Source organism: Indicator indicator, chromosome 35 (assembly GCF_027791375.1).
Source record: "Indicator indicator isolate 239-I01 chromosome 35, UM_Iind_1.1, whole genome shotgun sequence".
NCBI classification, from domain to species: Eukaryota; Metazoa; Chordata; class Aves; order Piciformes; family Indicatoridae; genus Indicator; species Indicator indicator.
The window spans coordinates 23,477-37,500 of NC_072044.1; the positions used below are offsets into that span (position 1 = coordinate 23,477).

The following is a 14,024-nucleotide window of genomic DNA, read 5'->3' on the forward strand; positions in this document are numbered from 1 at the left end:
GTTTTGATTGTGTGGAAATGATGCTGATGCCTGGATTTAGGAACAATTTGTAAATGATGGAAGGATGTGTCTTGGATTTGGTCTTTTATTTTTCTTTTTTCCTCTTGGAGTTTGCCTGCCTGTAGAATTCTACAGCCAAAACAAGAGCAAAAAGAGCAAAACCTTTACACTACATTTCATCTTTTGCCTTCAGGAGATGCTCTGTGGAGGAAAACTCAAGGGAATTCTGAGGAATTCTCTTGTTTTTGTATTTTTTTTTTTCACCTGGTTGAATTATTTCATTGTTATCCCATTGCAAGTTGACTGATCAGCAGTACTGTAAAGCTTAACTTTGGTCCTGCACTGCTTGTGATGCATCTCTCCATAGAAGGTGACTTCATTTCAAGGTGTTTTGGTGGGTTGTTGATTTTTTTTTTTTTTTTTTGGTGCCTGCCAGGTGGTTTTGGTGCTTTTTTTGTTGTTGTTGTTGTTTTTTGGAAGTCCCAAGTAGAATATCCTTGAGAAAGGCTTCTTTGCTCTTTTGTGTTCATCTGGATGCCATAGGGAGAGGGGAGGGGGGGAAAAGAAAAGAAAAAACAAAAAAAAAACAAAACAAAAGCCACAAAACAAACCAACCAAAACCAACCCAAGAGAAAAATTCTGTTCTATACCTTTGTATTAAAAATAACATTTTGCTTTCCCTCCTGCAAGCCAAGCTGGGTGGACTGCAGAAGACAAACCACAATGGGCTACCCCCACCAAGCTCTTTAAAAAAAAAACCCCAAACCCAACCAAAACAACAAAAAGCAAAACAAAACAAAAAAAAAAAAAAGGACTTTTGGGATAAGAAGGCTGTTGGCTTGATGTGGAGTTTTCCATCATATAAGGCCTGGTGGATGGAAGAAAAGTTTCTCTGTTTAGTATTTGTGCATTTTACTAAAAAAAAAAAAAAAATAAGGCAGCTTTAAAAAGGTTAAAACAAAAAAAAACCAAACAGTTGTGTATCTGCTATTGTGATGCCAATTTGCCCGTGTTTTAAGTGGAAAAAAAAAATGATGATGATGATGACCTCTTTGCTTTGTGCTGTGTACACAAGATTGCTGGATAAAAAAAAAAAAAAAAAAAAGAAAAAAAAGACAAAAAAAAAAAAAAAAGAGTAAAGGAGTTACCCTTTTTATGGCTCACACAGCTTAGAACAAAAAAAAAAACCACACACAAAAAGAAAAGTAAAGTAGCTGTCACTCCAAACCGGTGCTGCTCCCAAAGTTGAGCTGAGTTTTGTTTTCATTCTCAATAAATGGTTTCTTTTGAGGAAAAAAAAAACAATCAACCAACTAAAAAAAAAAACCAAACAAAAACCCAAATGGGGTTTTCTGCCTGCAAGTGAATTGAGGACAAACTTGGTTGGAGGAGGAGGAGGAGCAGAAGGAGGAGGAGGAGGGGTAAATTTTTTTTTGCCTTGCTGCTGCTGCTCGGTGTTTTGATCTCTTGATAGCTGTTGGGTTCCTGGTGAGGAAGAAGCAGAGAGAAGCAAACAGCTGATGTTTTTTTTCTTGACCTGCCTGCCTGGTGTACCAAAATCTGAAGAAAAAAAAAAAAAAAACAAACCCAACAAAAGAACCCAAAGTCTAAAGAGTTGATTTGCCTTGCTCTGTGCTACCCCCTCCTTGGTTTTGCTATGAGAGGAGAGAGGAAAAAACGTGTCTAAAAAAGGGGGTGACTTGCTGCTTTCCCTCCTCACCTTGACAGAGGAGCTGCTGCTTTCCCTCCTCACCTTGACAGAGGAGTTGCTGCTGTCCCTCCTCACCTTGACAGAGGAGTTGCTGCTGTCCCTCCTCACCTTGACAGAGGAGTTGCTGCTGTCCCCCCTCACCTTGACAGAGTTGCTGCTGTCCCTCCTCACCTTGACAGAGTTGCTGCTGTCCCTCCTCACCTTGACAGAGGAGTTGCTGCTGTCCCCCCTCACCTTGACAGAGTTGCTGCTGTCCCTCCTCACCTTGACAGAGGAGTTGCTGCTGTCCCTCCTCACCTTGACAGAGGAGTTGCTGCCGTCCCCCCTCACCTTGACAGAGGAGTTGCTGCTGTCCCTCCTCACCTTGACAGAGGAGTTGCTGCCGTCCCCCCTCACCTTGACAGAGGAGTTGCTGCTGTCCCTCCTCACCTTGACGGAGGAGTTGCTGCTGTCCCCCCTCACCTTGACAGAGGAGCTGCTGCTGTCCCTCCTCACCTTGACAGAGGAGTTGCTGCTGTCCCTCCTCACCTTGACAGAGGAGCTGCTGCTGTCCCTCCTCACCTTGCCGAGGAAAATGGTGCAAGAAGCAGGGGAACAAACCACCACCCTGCATCTCAGAACCGTATCCAAGTCTTGGGGCTTCATTGGTTTTTATTTTTTGGAAGAGCTGTGGAGTTCCTGAATTTTAATTATTTCTTTGTTTGCTCTTTTTGTTTGGTTTTTGGGGTTTTTTTGGTTTTGTTTTCAGTTGGTGATTTCATTTGTTGATCCAAACCCACTTCTGCCTTTAGTTCTGGTTCCGTTTCTTTGTTTTCTGATGAGTTTGAAGAGGAACCCCCCCAAAAAAAGTCAGTGGTTGCTTCTTTGATGCTTTGGAGGTTCAAAAGAAAAGAAAAAAAAAAAACCAACAACAAAACAACAAACCCAAACAAAACCTTTGACAAAAGGAAAAATGAGTCCTTTAAAAGGTGCTTTTTAGAAGTGATGCTTAAATAAAAACCTTGCCTGCTGCACCTGAGGTCGCACCTTGCATCTCCAGGGGGCTTCGCAGCACTGCTGGGTTTCAGTGCTGGAATGGATGAGAAGAGTTTCCTCTGAGAGCCTAGAGTCAGTCATTTTAAAAACCCAATTATTTTCTTGTTTCAAGACTTTTTTTTATCTGTTTGTAGGTTTTGTTGTTTTGTTTGGTTTTCTTTTTGGTTCTTCTGTTTTTTTTCCGTGGCGGTTGACCAAAGTTTGGAAGCCAAAAAAAAAAACCCCTGAACAAACCCAAAAAAACCAACCAACCCAAAAAAAAAAAAAAAAAAAAAAAGACAAAAAAAACCAACCCAACCCAAAAGCCCCCAAAAGAGGTTCCATGGATGTGCATGCACCCTGCTCGTGTTCCCGGGTACCGCGGTCGCCTCTTTGCGTGGTCACAGATGGGGAGAGGATAAAAAAACGAAACCCAAAAGCAAACCCAAAAACCACCACCCCCCCCCCCCAAAAAAAAAAAAAACCAAACAACACTTTCCCCCCCCCCCCAAAAAAAAACACCAAACACACACACACAGACACAGAGGCAGCTGGAAAGGTTTGCTGCCTTCTCCTGGTTTACTTTGGGGGTGTGTGGAAAGCAGGAGGCCGACTCCGGTTGTTTGCTGCGGTTGAGAAGCGACTTCGGGGGCGCAGTCGACCCGACGGCGAGCCAGCGGCGAGAGGAGGCTGACACTGCTGCATCGTTGGCTTCAGAACCCCTCCTTGTTGGTTTCTCATGCTTGTTAAGAGGTTTGCTGTGAAGTGCAAGCTTTGAAGATCAACCTTCCCAAGTGGCAGCTTTGTTTTGACCCTTTTGATTGCCTTGGTTAAAAATCCCTCTCCCGTGGGACGCGGCGGAGCCTCCAGCCCTTCTGCAGGATGGGCGCTTGCCTGCGGGGAGCCTGTCGAGCAAAGGATGCTGTGGTTGTCCCCTGCATGGTTCCTGGGGCAGAGAGAGCTCTCTCAAATCCCTCAGCCAGGTAAGGGGGTTTCCAGAGCTTCAAGTGAATTGTCTTTTGTGAAAAGAAGATGATGAGCTTTTGTTGTTCACCTCAGTGTGGTTCTTCTCCTCCCAGTCTGACTAACTGCTACTAATGGCTTCGATCCACCTGCTGCTCCTATCCCGCTCTGGAGTAAACTTGGAGGGAGCTGCTGGGTTTGCTTTGGAGGCTTCCTGGGAAAGAAAATGGGAAGTTTCTCTGCTTTAACTTGGGGGGGGGGGATAAAACTCCAGGTTTTGAGCTTGGTAAGGTGGAGCTGTTGATTGAACTGGATGAACTGCTTGGATTAACACTGCTTTAACCCAGGATACTCTTTGGAGCTGGGCTGTGTTCTGGACTGTCTATGCAAAGCCAAGCCATGGTTGGGCCAAGCTCTCTCCCTGTTTTCCGGGCTGCTGGTGTGGCAAGCATTGAAATGAAGCTGTTGGATTGTAAATGGGGGAGAGCTGTAGCTACTGCTGCTGGGAATGAGGGGAGGGAGTACTCCTGGGATGCCTTTTCTTCTGGAACTTGATGTTTTGTAGCTCCAATTCATGCGTTTTGCAAGGTGTTTCATGTTCTGTTGAGATGTTGACCTCTGACTCTGATGTAAAGTGGTGTACAAAAGGTTTGGGGCTGGCAGTAAATAAGGGGAAGGATGCTTCTGTGGCTCTGAGCAACCTGATCTAGTGTGAGGTGTCCCTGCCCATGGCAGGGGGGTTGGAACTGGATGATCCTTGAGGTCCCTTCCAACCCCAATGATTCTATGATTCAACCTCTTTAAGCTTGGTTGGGTGGTGGATGTCAAGAGGAGATGAATGGTCTGTTAGAGTAAGCCAGGTGAAGGTGGTTTGGAGGAGCTGGAGAGCTTGGAGTCAGCTGCTGGGGGTAGCCAGATTTTGGGTGGGTTTTGGGTACACTTTGACTTGGTGTGTTTGGCATGTTGCCCTGGTTTAAGACCAAGGGCCTTTGGTGGCTGCTCCAGAAGAAGTCTAAGAGGTCTCTCTTTGCCTTAGCTCTCCCTCTGTATTTAACCAGGAGGTTGTTCCCTGTGTCCTTTACATTGTGGATTTCTCCTGGAGACTTGGAGGCATTGGAACAGGCTGCCCAGGGAGGTGGTGGAGTCACCATCCCTGGAGGTGTTCAAGAAACCTGTGGCCCTGGCACTTGGGGACATGGTTTAATGGCCCTGGTGGGGTTAGGTTGATGGCTGGACTCTGACCTTTTCCAACCCAAACAATTCCCTGTGCTCCTGTACCACAGGATCTGGTGTGGGCTGATTTCTCCCACACTGGCTTCGGAGGAGCTTTGGGTGTGCTGGGGTCTGCTCCTCAGCCTTCTGAATCGGTTAGAGCCAGGTGGCACCAGGCTGTGGGCACAGGCAGTGCCTTTGAAGGGTTAATTAAGTGCTCTTGGTGTGCACCATATTAATTTGGCTAAGGAGGCTTCTGGGGAAAGTGGATTGGTGAAGGGAAGCAGCTAATGAACTGCACTGCAGCAGGAAGCAACTGGAGCAGCTCAGTCAGGATCCAGTTAGTGGAATTCACACTTTTCAGGGTTGGTTTTTTTTTTTTTTTTTTGTTTTTTTTTTTTCTTGTTATTGTTGTTTTCCCTTTCCAAGTTGTGCTTTTTACCAGCTACAGCTGAATTAATAAGTGAAATTTAAACCATTAGATGGCCAGATTTCTGCTCTGTGCTAATAACAAGCTTCTGTTCCCCTCCTGCTGCTGGTTTACTGTGGAATGGCAAAAGCTTTCTGAGGATATTGGATGCTAGGAAGAAATTCTTCCCCAGGAGGGAGGTGAGAGCCTGGCACAGGCTGCCCAGGGAGGTGGTGGAAGCCTCATCCCTGGAGGTTTTTGCAGCCAGGCTGGAGGTGGCTGTGAGCAACCTGCTGTGGTGTGAGGTGTCCCTGGGCATGGCAGGGGGGTTGGGACTGGCTGAGCCTTGAGGTCCCTTCCAACCCTGACAATTCTGTGATCCTGTGAAAGATGTTTTCAGGGAGCCTCCAAAAAGAGAAACCCAAAGTTCTTACCCCATGTCCTACCACCCCTCAGGAGCTGGGTTTCCCCTCATCCTCTACCCTCACCCAAGAGGAGATGAGAAGCCAGCAGCTACTGAGCAGGAGCCTCATCCCTGGAAGTTTTTAAGGCCAGGCTGGATGTGGCTCTGGACAATCTGATGTAGTGTGAGGTGTCCCTGCCTGTGGCAGGGGGGTTGGAACTGGATGATCCTTGAGGTCCCTTCCAAACCCTGACAATTCTTTGAGTCTCTAACTCCTCTCCACACGTGGTCTGGCTTTTGGTGCGAGGGAGCAGGCAAAGCATCTGCTGGGAAAAAAAAAAACAACCACCAAACAGGGAGAGAAGTTAGAAGAGTCTTGGCTTGATGGCTCTGGGAGTTCTGTTGTGTCTCCTTCAGTTGTTGTCTCCTAGCTGGGTGGCTGAGTTTAATTATAGCTGGCTTGAGAGCTGGGTGAGGTAAACCTTTAAGCTGCTGCAGGGAGCAGGTCAGCTGCTCTGGGTGTGCTGGATCCCTGGGGGCAGATTAACAAGAGGCTGCTGGTGTTCATCCTGTTTGTTCCCGGGCTGCTGGAGCTGAGGTGCCTGCAGTAGGAGCAGGGAGCGTGGGACATGATGGCACAAAGCTGTTTTGTTGTCCTCAGGGATGTGTTAATCGAATGTGGTTGGAGGACAGAGGTGTGGGTGCTGTGGAAGGTGATGGTGTTGCTGAGGAAAGGCTTGAGGGATCCTGCCAGGAAGGCTGCAGAGGGAATTTGCACGAGAGATAGGATAAGGGGGAATGGTTTGAAGCTGAGGGAGGGCAGGGTTAGAGTGGAGCTGAGGAAGAAGTTCAGTGTGAGGGTGGTGAGAGTCTGGAACAGGCTGCCCAGGGGGCTTGTGGCTGCCCCCTCCCTGGAGGGCCAGGTTGGATGTGGCCTTGAGCAACCTGGGCTAAGTTGAGAGGTGTCCTTGACCATGGCAGGGAGGTTGGAGTAGATGATCTCTGAGGTCCCTTCCAACCTGAGCCATTCTATGAGCAGAGGAGCCTGAGGGCTGCCCTCACAGCTGGTGATAAAGATGTGCAGGGCAGTGTGGGGAGGATGGAGCCAGGCTCTGCTCAGGGATGGCCAAGGACAGCACAAGGGGCACTGGGGGCAAGCTGGAGCAGAGGAGGTGCCAGGGGAACAGAAGGGAAAACTTTGTGACTACGAGGGTGACAGAGCCTGGAGCAGGCTGCCCAGAGAGGTTGTGGAGTCTCCTTCTCTGGAGACATCCAAAACCCTCCTGGCTGTGTTCCTGTGTGCCCTGCCCTGGGTGATGCTGCTCTGGCAGGGGGTTGGACTGGATGATCTCCAGAGGTCCCTTCCAACCCCTGAGGTTCTGTGATTCTGTGAGCTAATGAGTTGCCACCTCCCAGCCCAGCTCCTGTGCCTGTGGCTTTGTGTTTGAGGTCCCCTGTGTGGTCCCTAGGATCAGACTGAGTTGTCTTGGCTTCCACAGCTCAGCCTTAGGTTAGAATCTTCATCTCCTTATTTCCCTGCCTTGACCTTCATACCTACTTCTGCAATCAGCTCTGGAGATTTTCAGCTAGCTTCAGTGTTTCCTGTCCCCACATCCAGGGATTGCCTCAGGCTGGCTTTTAGCCACGTCTGCAACTGAATCCTGCCCTGAGCTGGCTGTTTTCCCTGGAACTTCTGCTATTTGTGAGCCCAGGGATCCTTCAGCCTGGCTCTCCTTCCATCTGCAGGTGCTGCCTTTCAAAATTGGATCATTTAGGGATGCCTGAGGACACATCTGGGCTGCAGAAGGATTTTGAGGTCAATGGAGCCACTGAGGTCTCCCAAAGGTTCTTGTTAAGCTCTTTTTGCTGTTTGAGAGGAGCTGCCCTGTGGGCCCTGCTGGTGGTTACAGCCCAGGTGGCCAAGGGATTGCTTTGGGTCCTTGCCTGCAGGTCTGCATCTGGTGCTGCAGCTCTGGACCCAGCACTGTTGCCAGCCCAGGCAGAGGTTTGGTGCAGGAGGAGCCACCCAAGCTGCTGCAGGGAGGGGCAAGGCACTGAAACAGGCTGCCCAGGGCAGTGGTGGAGTCCCCATCCCTGTGGAGCTGTGGTGCTGAGGGCCAGGGTTTGGTGGTGCCCTGGCAGTGCCTGGGTGAATGTTTAGACTTGGTGGTCATGAAAGTATCATCCAACCAAAATGATTCTGTGGTGAGAGCTTGGCCCAGGTTGTCCAGAGAGGTGGTGGATGCCCCATCCCTGGAATCCCCCAAGGTCAGGCTGGGCAGGGCTCTGAGCAGCCTGCTCTGGCTGCAGATGGCTCACTGCAGTGGTGGTCGAAGCAGATGGCTTTGAAAGGTTCTGTCCAAGCAAAGCATTCTGTGGTTCTTTGAAGGGGAGGGCTTTGAGGAGGTCCCTGCTGCCTGCAGGGGGGTTGGACTCAGATGACCTTCAGAGGTCCCTTCCAACCCAGACCATTCTATGATTCTATGTCACTCTTTCTTGTGCTGCTCCTCTGGGGTGGATGAGTCCAAGCCCTTCATGTTCCACATCTGCCAGCCCAGCTTGCTTCTGCTGTGCTTTGGACAGGAAAGCAGATGACCCCCCTGGGGTCCTCTCCTACCTGGTATTCCATGAGTCTGTGATCCCTGCACCAAGCCAGAGCAGCACAGACTCATTCCTGCCTCTCAGATGGCTTTCACCAAGCCCTTTTGCTCTTTTTGGACCAACTTGTGTCCCAGTAGCAGACTGAACACCTGGGACACCTCTCCTGTGAGGACAGGCTGAGGCAGCTGAGGTTGTTCATCCTGAAGAAGGCTCCAGGGAGACCTTAGAGCAGCCTTCCAGAGCCTGAAGTGGCTCCAGGAGAATGGCTTTAAAGAGGGGAGATTGAGATTGGGGATGAGGAAGAAATTCTTGAGAGTGAGGGTGGGGAGACACTGGCACAGGCTGCCCAGGGAGGTTGTGGATGCCTCCTCCCTGGAGGTGCTCAAGGCCAGGCTGGATGAGACCTTGAGCAAGCTGGGCTGGTGGGAGGTGTCCCTGCCCATGGCAGGGGGTTGGAACTGGATGAGCTTGAAGGTTCCTTCCAACTTAAACCATTCCATGAACCACAGCATCACAGTACATTAGAGGTTAGAGGAGACCTCCAGAGATCATCAGGTCCAACCTCCTCCTGCCAAAAGCAGGATCCTCATGGAAAGGTCAGGGATTGGAAGAGGCTGCCCAGGGAGGTGGTGGAGTCCCCATCCCTGGAGGTGTTCAAGCAAGGTGTGGCCTTGTGGCCATGGTTTGGTGGCCATGGTGGGGTTGGGTTGGATTGCTGGTTGGACTGGATCACCTCAGAGGGCTTTGCCAGCCAGAACAATTCCATGACTCTATGGAAAGCTTCCAGGCCTGAGGTAAGCCCAAAGGAGATGGCAGCTCTTGCTCATGGCCAAAACCAACTCCAGAAGCCATTCATGGGTCAAAGTCTCCTCTTCCAAAGCCACACAGACTTTGCCTCCTAAGTCACCACCAAGCTTGGCAAAGCTTTCCCCTACAGATAGTCCTCACATGGGCAAGAAAGGGCAAGGGCTGCAGGCTGGCTGAGGAGAGGCAAAGGATATCTCACCAACCCTCCTGTGACTAAGAAACCAGCAGGAAACTGATTTCCAACACCTCAAGCACAGAAAGGGAGCTGCAGCCCAGCTGGCTGGTCACAGGGTTTGGGGTACCCAGGACTGGGCTCTCCCAGCCCCCATCATAGAATCACAGAATGGGTTGGGATGGGTTGGAAGGGACCTGCAAAGCTCATCCAGTCCAACCCTCCTGCAGTCAGCATCCTCCACTAGATCAGGTTGCTCAGAGCCTTGTTGAGCCTGACCTTGACTATCTCCAGCCTCAACTACCTCCCTGGGTGACCTGTTGCAGAGTTCCAGAACCCTCATGGTGCAGAACTTGTTCCTGACATCCAACCTACATCTGCTCTTTTCTGCTTCCTATCCATTGCTCCTCATCCTGGCACTCCCAGCCCTTGGCCAGAGTCCCTCCCCAGCTTCCCTGCAGCCCCTTCAGGTACTGCAAGGTTGCTCTGAGGTCTCCCTGGAGCCTTCTCTTCTCCAGACTGAACAGCTCCAACTCTTAGCTGAAGCTAAAACTTCTGGGGTCAACATCTGGTTTAATTTTTTTCAGGAGGGCAGCTGAGGGATTCCTATTTTCAATGAAAATATTTAGGTAAATTTGGAAGAAAAACAAACAAACAAACAAAAAAAAAAAAACCCAAAAAACCAAACCCAACCCCCAGCAAACATCTCCTGACATTCTGGGGAGGCTTTCCTCTTGGAAGTGCAACTTTTTAAGTCAGGCTTTGCTGAATTTCAGCCTAGCAAGGCTCTGTGGGTGGTGTTCCAGGCAGGGAGGAGGGGGAAACAAGAGCAGGAAAGATAAAAGCAGCTGAGTGTTGCTGTTAGCAGCAGCAGGGGGGGAGGTGAGGGTGAGGGAAGAGCCCAAACCACAGGACCTCTGGCAAAGGAAGAGCAGCCTCATTTCCTGCTGCTGGAAGCTGCTCTTGTGTCACATCCTCAGCCAGCTGCTTTGGATGGCCCTTGGTGGTGTCACCACACAACTGGGTTGGTTGGCAAAGCCCTTTCAGATCATCCACTCCAGCCACTGCTGAACTCTTACCAAGGCTGGGGCTAAACCAGGGCCCCCAGCACCACACTTCTGTGGCTTTCAAACACCTTCAGGGGTGAGGATTCAACCCTTGCAGATCAGCCAGGCCAAGCCTTCACCCAGCCCTGCCAGGGCAGCACCAAGCCATGGCCCTCAGCAGCACAGCTCCAGGGCTCTGAAATCCCTCCAGGGATGGGGACTCCACCACTGCTCTGGGCCAAGCCTGGACAACCCTCAAGGGGAAGAAATTGTTCCTCATGGCCAACCTGACCCTCCCCTGGGGCAACTTGAGGCCATTTCCTCTTCTCCTGTCACTCATTCCTAGCAGGAGCAGACCAAACCCCTCCTGGCTCCAGCTTCATTTCAGGGACAACCAGAAGGTCTCTCCTCAGCCTCCAGTCCTCCATCCCAGTTGATTTCTCCTCACCACCCCCAGCTCCCTCAGCTGCTCCTCCCCAGCCCTCTTCTCCAGACCCTTCCCCAGCTCTGTTGCCCTTCCCTGGCCCTGCTCCAGCCTCTCAATGTCCTTCTTGGAGTGAGGAACCCAAAACTGAGCCCAGGACTCCAGGTGTGCCCTCCCCAGTGCCCAGCCCAGGGGCACAATCCCTGCCCTGCTGGCCACACTGTGGCTGATCCAGCCCAAGGCTGTTGGTGGCCTTCTTGGCCAGCTGGGCACACTCTGGCTCACCTCTAGCTGTGTTCTATCAACCCCACTCCCCAGTCTGCCTCTGCTGGGCAGCTTCCCAGTAAGGTGAAAGCAGAAACCTCAGGAGTGTTGGGAGCTGGAGCCACTTGTTTGGGGCCACCCAACCCCCAGATCTGTGCCTGCTGCAGCAGTGAAGAAGCTTTTTTGTTCTCCTTCTCAATCTGAATTCTGATGATTATTTTCTTTTTTTCTCCCCAATCTTTGGTCACTGAGTGTCCTGCAAAGCTGCTGTCTCTCACCTCAGTGAGTCTTGGCTGTGCATCTTGTGCCTAAAGTCACTCAGATGTCACCAACAAGAGGTCATAAACATCAGAGACTGTTAGGGGCTGGAAGGGGACCTCTGGAGATCACCCAATCCAACCTCCTTCCAGAGCAGGATCACCCAGGGCAGGTCACACAGGAACACATCCAGGAGGCTTTTGAATGTCTCCAGGGAAGGAGACTCCACAACCTCTCTGGGCAGCCTGCTGCAGGCTCCAGCACCTTCACACCAAAGAAGTTCCTCCTCCTGCTGAGGTGGAGCCTCCTGTGTCCCAGGGTTAAACCCAGAATTTCTTGCTCCTTACCCTTCTCTCAGAGCTCCAAGAGGTGGTTCCTGGTAGGCTTTTTGAGCTCACCCAGACCTGAATTGCCTACAAGAAAGCTGGGGAGGGACTTCTGACAAGAGCTTGGAGGGCTAATGGCTTTGAGCTGGAAGAGGGGAGATTGAAGCTGGAGATGAGGAAGAAATTGTTGAGAGTGAGGGTGGGGAGACACTGGCACAGGTTGCCCAGGGAGGCTGTGGATGTCCTTTCCCTGTTCAAGGCCAGGCTGGATGAGACCTTGAGCAGCCTGGGCTGGTGGGAGGTGTCCCTGCCCATGGAACACTGGAGGTGTCTAAAAGCCACCTGGCTGTGGTGCTGAGGGAGGTGGTTCAGTGGCAGTGGCTCAGCAGCAGTGGTGGAGTTGTGAGCTCTGGGTGAGTGTTGGACTTGGGGATCTCAAAGGTCTCTTCCAACCTCAACAGTTCTGTGAGTCCATGATCCTAAGATCCAAGTGCAGGAGTGACCCCAAGATCCAAGTGCAGGAGTGACCCCAAGCACTGGGAGTGCAAAAGATGATCCTGAGGCTGTCCAGGAGTGTTTGGAGGTTACTTTCTTTATTGCAAGTTAAATTCCTGGAAAGATCTGTAGGAGGTTGTTAGTGTTAGAGGAGTTCTGCCTCTTGACTCTGCTCTGCTCAGACCTCACCTCCAATCCTGCCTCCAGTCCTGGTGTCCCCAGCAGAAGGACACAGAGCTGCTGGAGTGAGGCCAGAAGAGGTCACAAAGATGCTCCAAGGGCTGGAGCAGCTCTGCTGTGAGCACAGGCTGAGGGAGCTGGGGGTGTGCAGCCTGGAGAGGAAACTCCAGGGGGACCTTAGAGCTGCCTGCCAGGACCTGAAGGGATCCTGCAGGAAGGCTGCAGAGAGACTTTCCATGAGGGCATCTAGAGACAGGGCAAGGAGAAAGGATTTGAAGCTGAGGCAGAGCAGGGTTAGAGTGGAGCTGAGGAAGAAGTTCTTCAGTGTGAGGCTGGTGAGAGTCTGGCACAGGTTGCCCAGGGAGGCTGTGGCTGCCTCCTGCCTGGAGGTGTTCATGGCCAGGCTGGATGAGGCCTTGAGCAGCTGGGTGAGGATGAGAGGCATCCCTGCCTGTGGCAGGGGGGTTGGAGTAAATGATCTGTGAGGTCCCTTCCAAGCTGAGCCGTGCTGGGATTCGATGGTTCCTCTGCAGTCTAAAGCCCAGAGCTGCTGGTGCAGAGGCAGAGGCAGGCTGGAGACCAGGAGGCAATGCAGTCCTCTGCTGCTGGGCTGCTGCTTTGCCAGGAGCAGGAGGGAGGCCCTGGGCAGGCACCCTGCTGCAGCTCAGTGCTGTTCATGCTGAAGATCCTTTGAAGCCACAGCTGCTCAGTTCCTCTACCCTGTGGCTGGCTGGGGGAGCAGGCAGGAAGGGGATTTCCTGGCCAAGCCAAGAGATTACAGCCTGAACCTCCTTTGTGGTGCAGCAAACCCTGCTTCTGCCTTCTCTCCAAACAGCCTCTGCTGCTCTTTGCTGTGCAAAACAGGTTGTGGGAGGTGATTTGCAAGATGACTTCCATGGGATGGGGGGAAAGACAGAACCCTTCCTCTGGGCAGAAGTTCCCAGCACTGCTGCTGCTTCTTTCTCTCAGGTCTCTCTTGCAAGCAAAGGAAAGCTTTCAGCTTTCAGAGCTGCCAGGAGAGCTAAACCACCTGTTCTGTGCTTGCCTTCTCAGGCCAAGGTGTGAGAGAAGTGTGGCTGACCAGCAGACATCACCCTGAGCCTGCCCAGCTGCTTTGAAGACTTCTCTCCCACCTGCCAAGCCTGATGGTAGGACTCTGCAGGGCAGCTGGGAGCAGTTTCCCATGCCAGGCACTGGGTTGCTCAGCCTCTTTGGAGGAGGAAATCTGAGCTAGAGCAGGGTACAGAATTACTGCAAATAATAAAGGCTGGTGGTGCCCATCTGGGGGTGCTGGTTGACAGTGCCTGGAGATGAGCCAGGGGGTGCCACCAGCAGCCTGGCCTGGGTCAGCCACACTGTGGGCAGCAGGAGCAGGGCAGGGGTTGTGCCCCTGGACTGGGCAGTGGGGAAGCCACACCTGGAGTCCTGGGGTCAGTTTTGGGTTCCTCACTTCAAGAAGGACATTGAGAGGCTGGAGCAGGGCCAGAGAAGGGAAACAAAGCTGGGGAAGGGTCTGGAGAAGAGGGCTGGGGAGGAGCTGCTGAGGGAGCTGGGGGTGTGCAGCCTGGAGAAGAGGAGGCTGAGGGAGACCTCATTGCTCTCTGCAGCTCCTGAGAGGAGGCTGGAGCCAGGTGGGGGTTGGGCTCTGCTCCCAAGAAGCAATTGACAGGACAAGGAAATGGCCTCAAGTTGCCCCAGGGGAGGTTCAGGTTGGCCATGAGGAACAATTTTCTCCCCTT

At 51.7% G+C, this 14,024-nt stretch overlaps 1 protein-coding gene across 1 annotated transcript in view; it reads right to left on the minus strand.

Annotated features, from left to right (window-relative positions):
- The window catches only part of SLC16A4 (solute carrier family 16 member 4), a 39,063-nt gene that overhangs the window by 2,088 nt on the left and 22,951 nt on the right, over window positions 1–14,024 (minus strand). Inside the window, exons 10-11 of the mRNA XM_054395759.1 lie at window positions 3,309–3,483; window positions 1,721–2,272 (exon numbers count right to left, since the gene is read on the minus strand). Coding sequence (XP_054251734.1) covers window positions 1,721–2,272; window positions 3,309–3,483 — 727 coding nt within the window. The remainder of the gene's footprint in view (window positions 1–1,720; window positions 2,273–3,308; window positions 3,484–14,024) is intronic.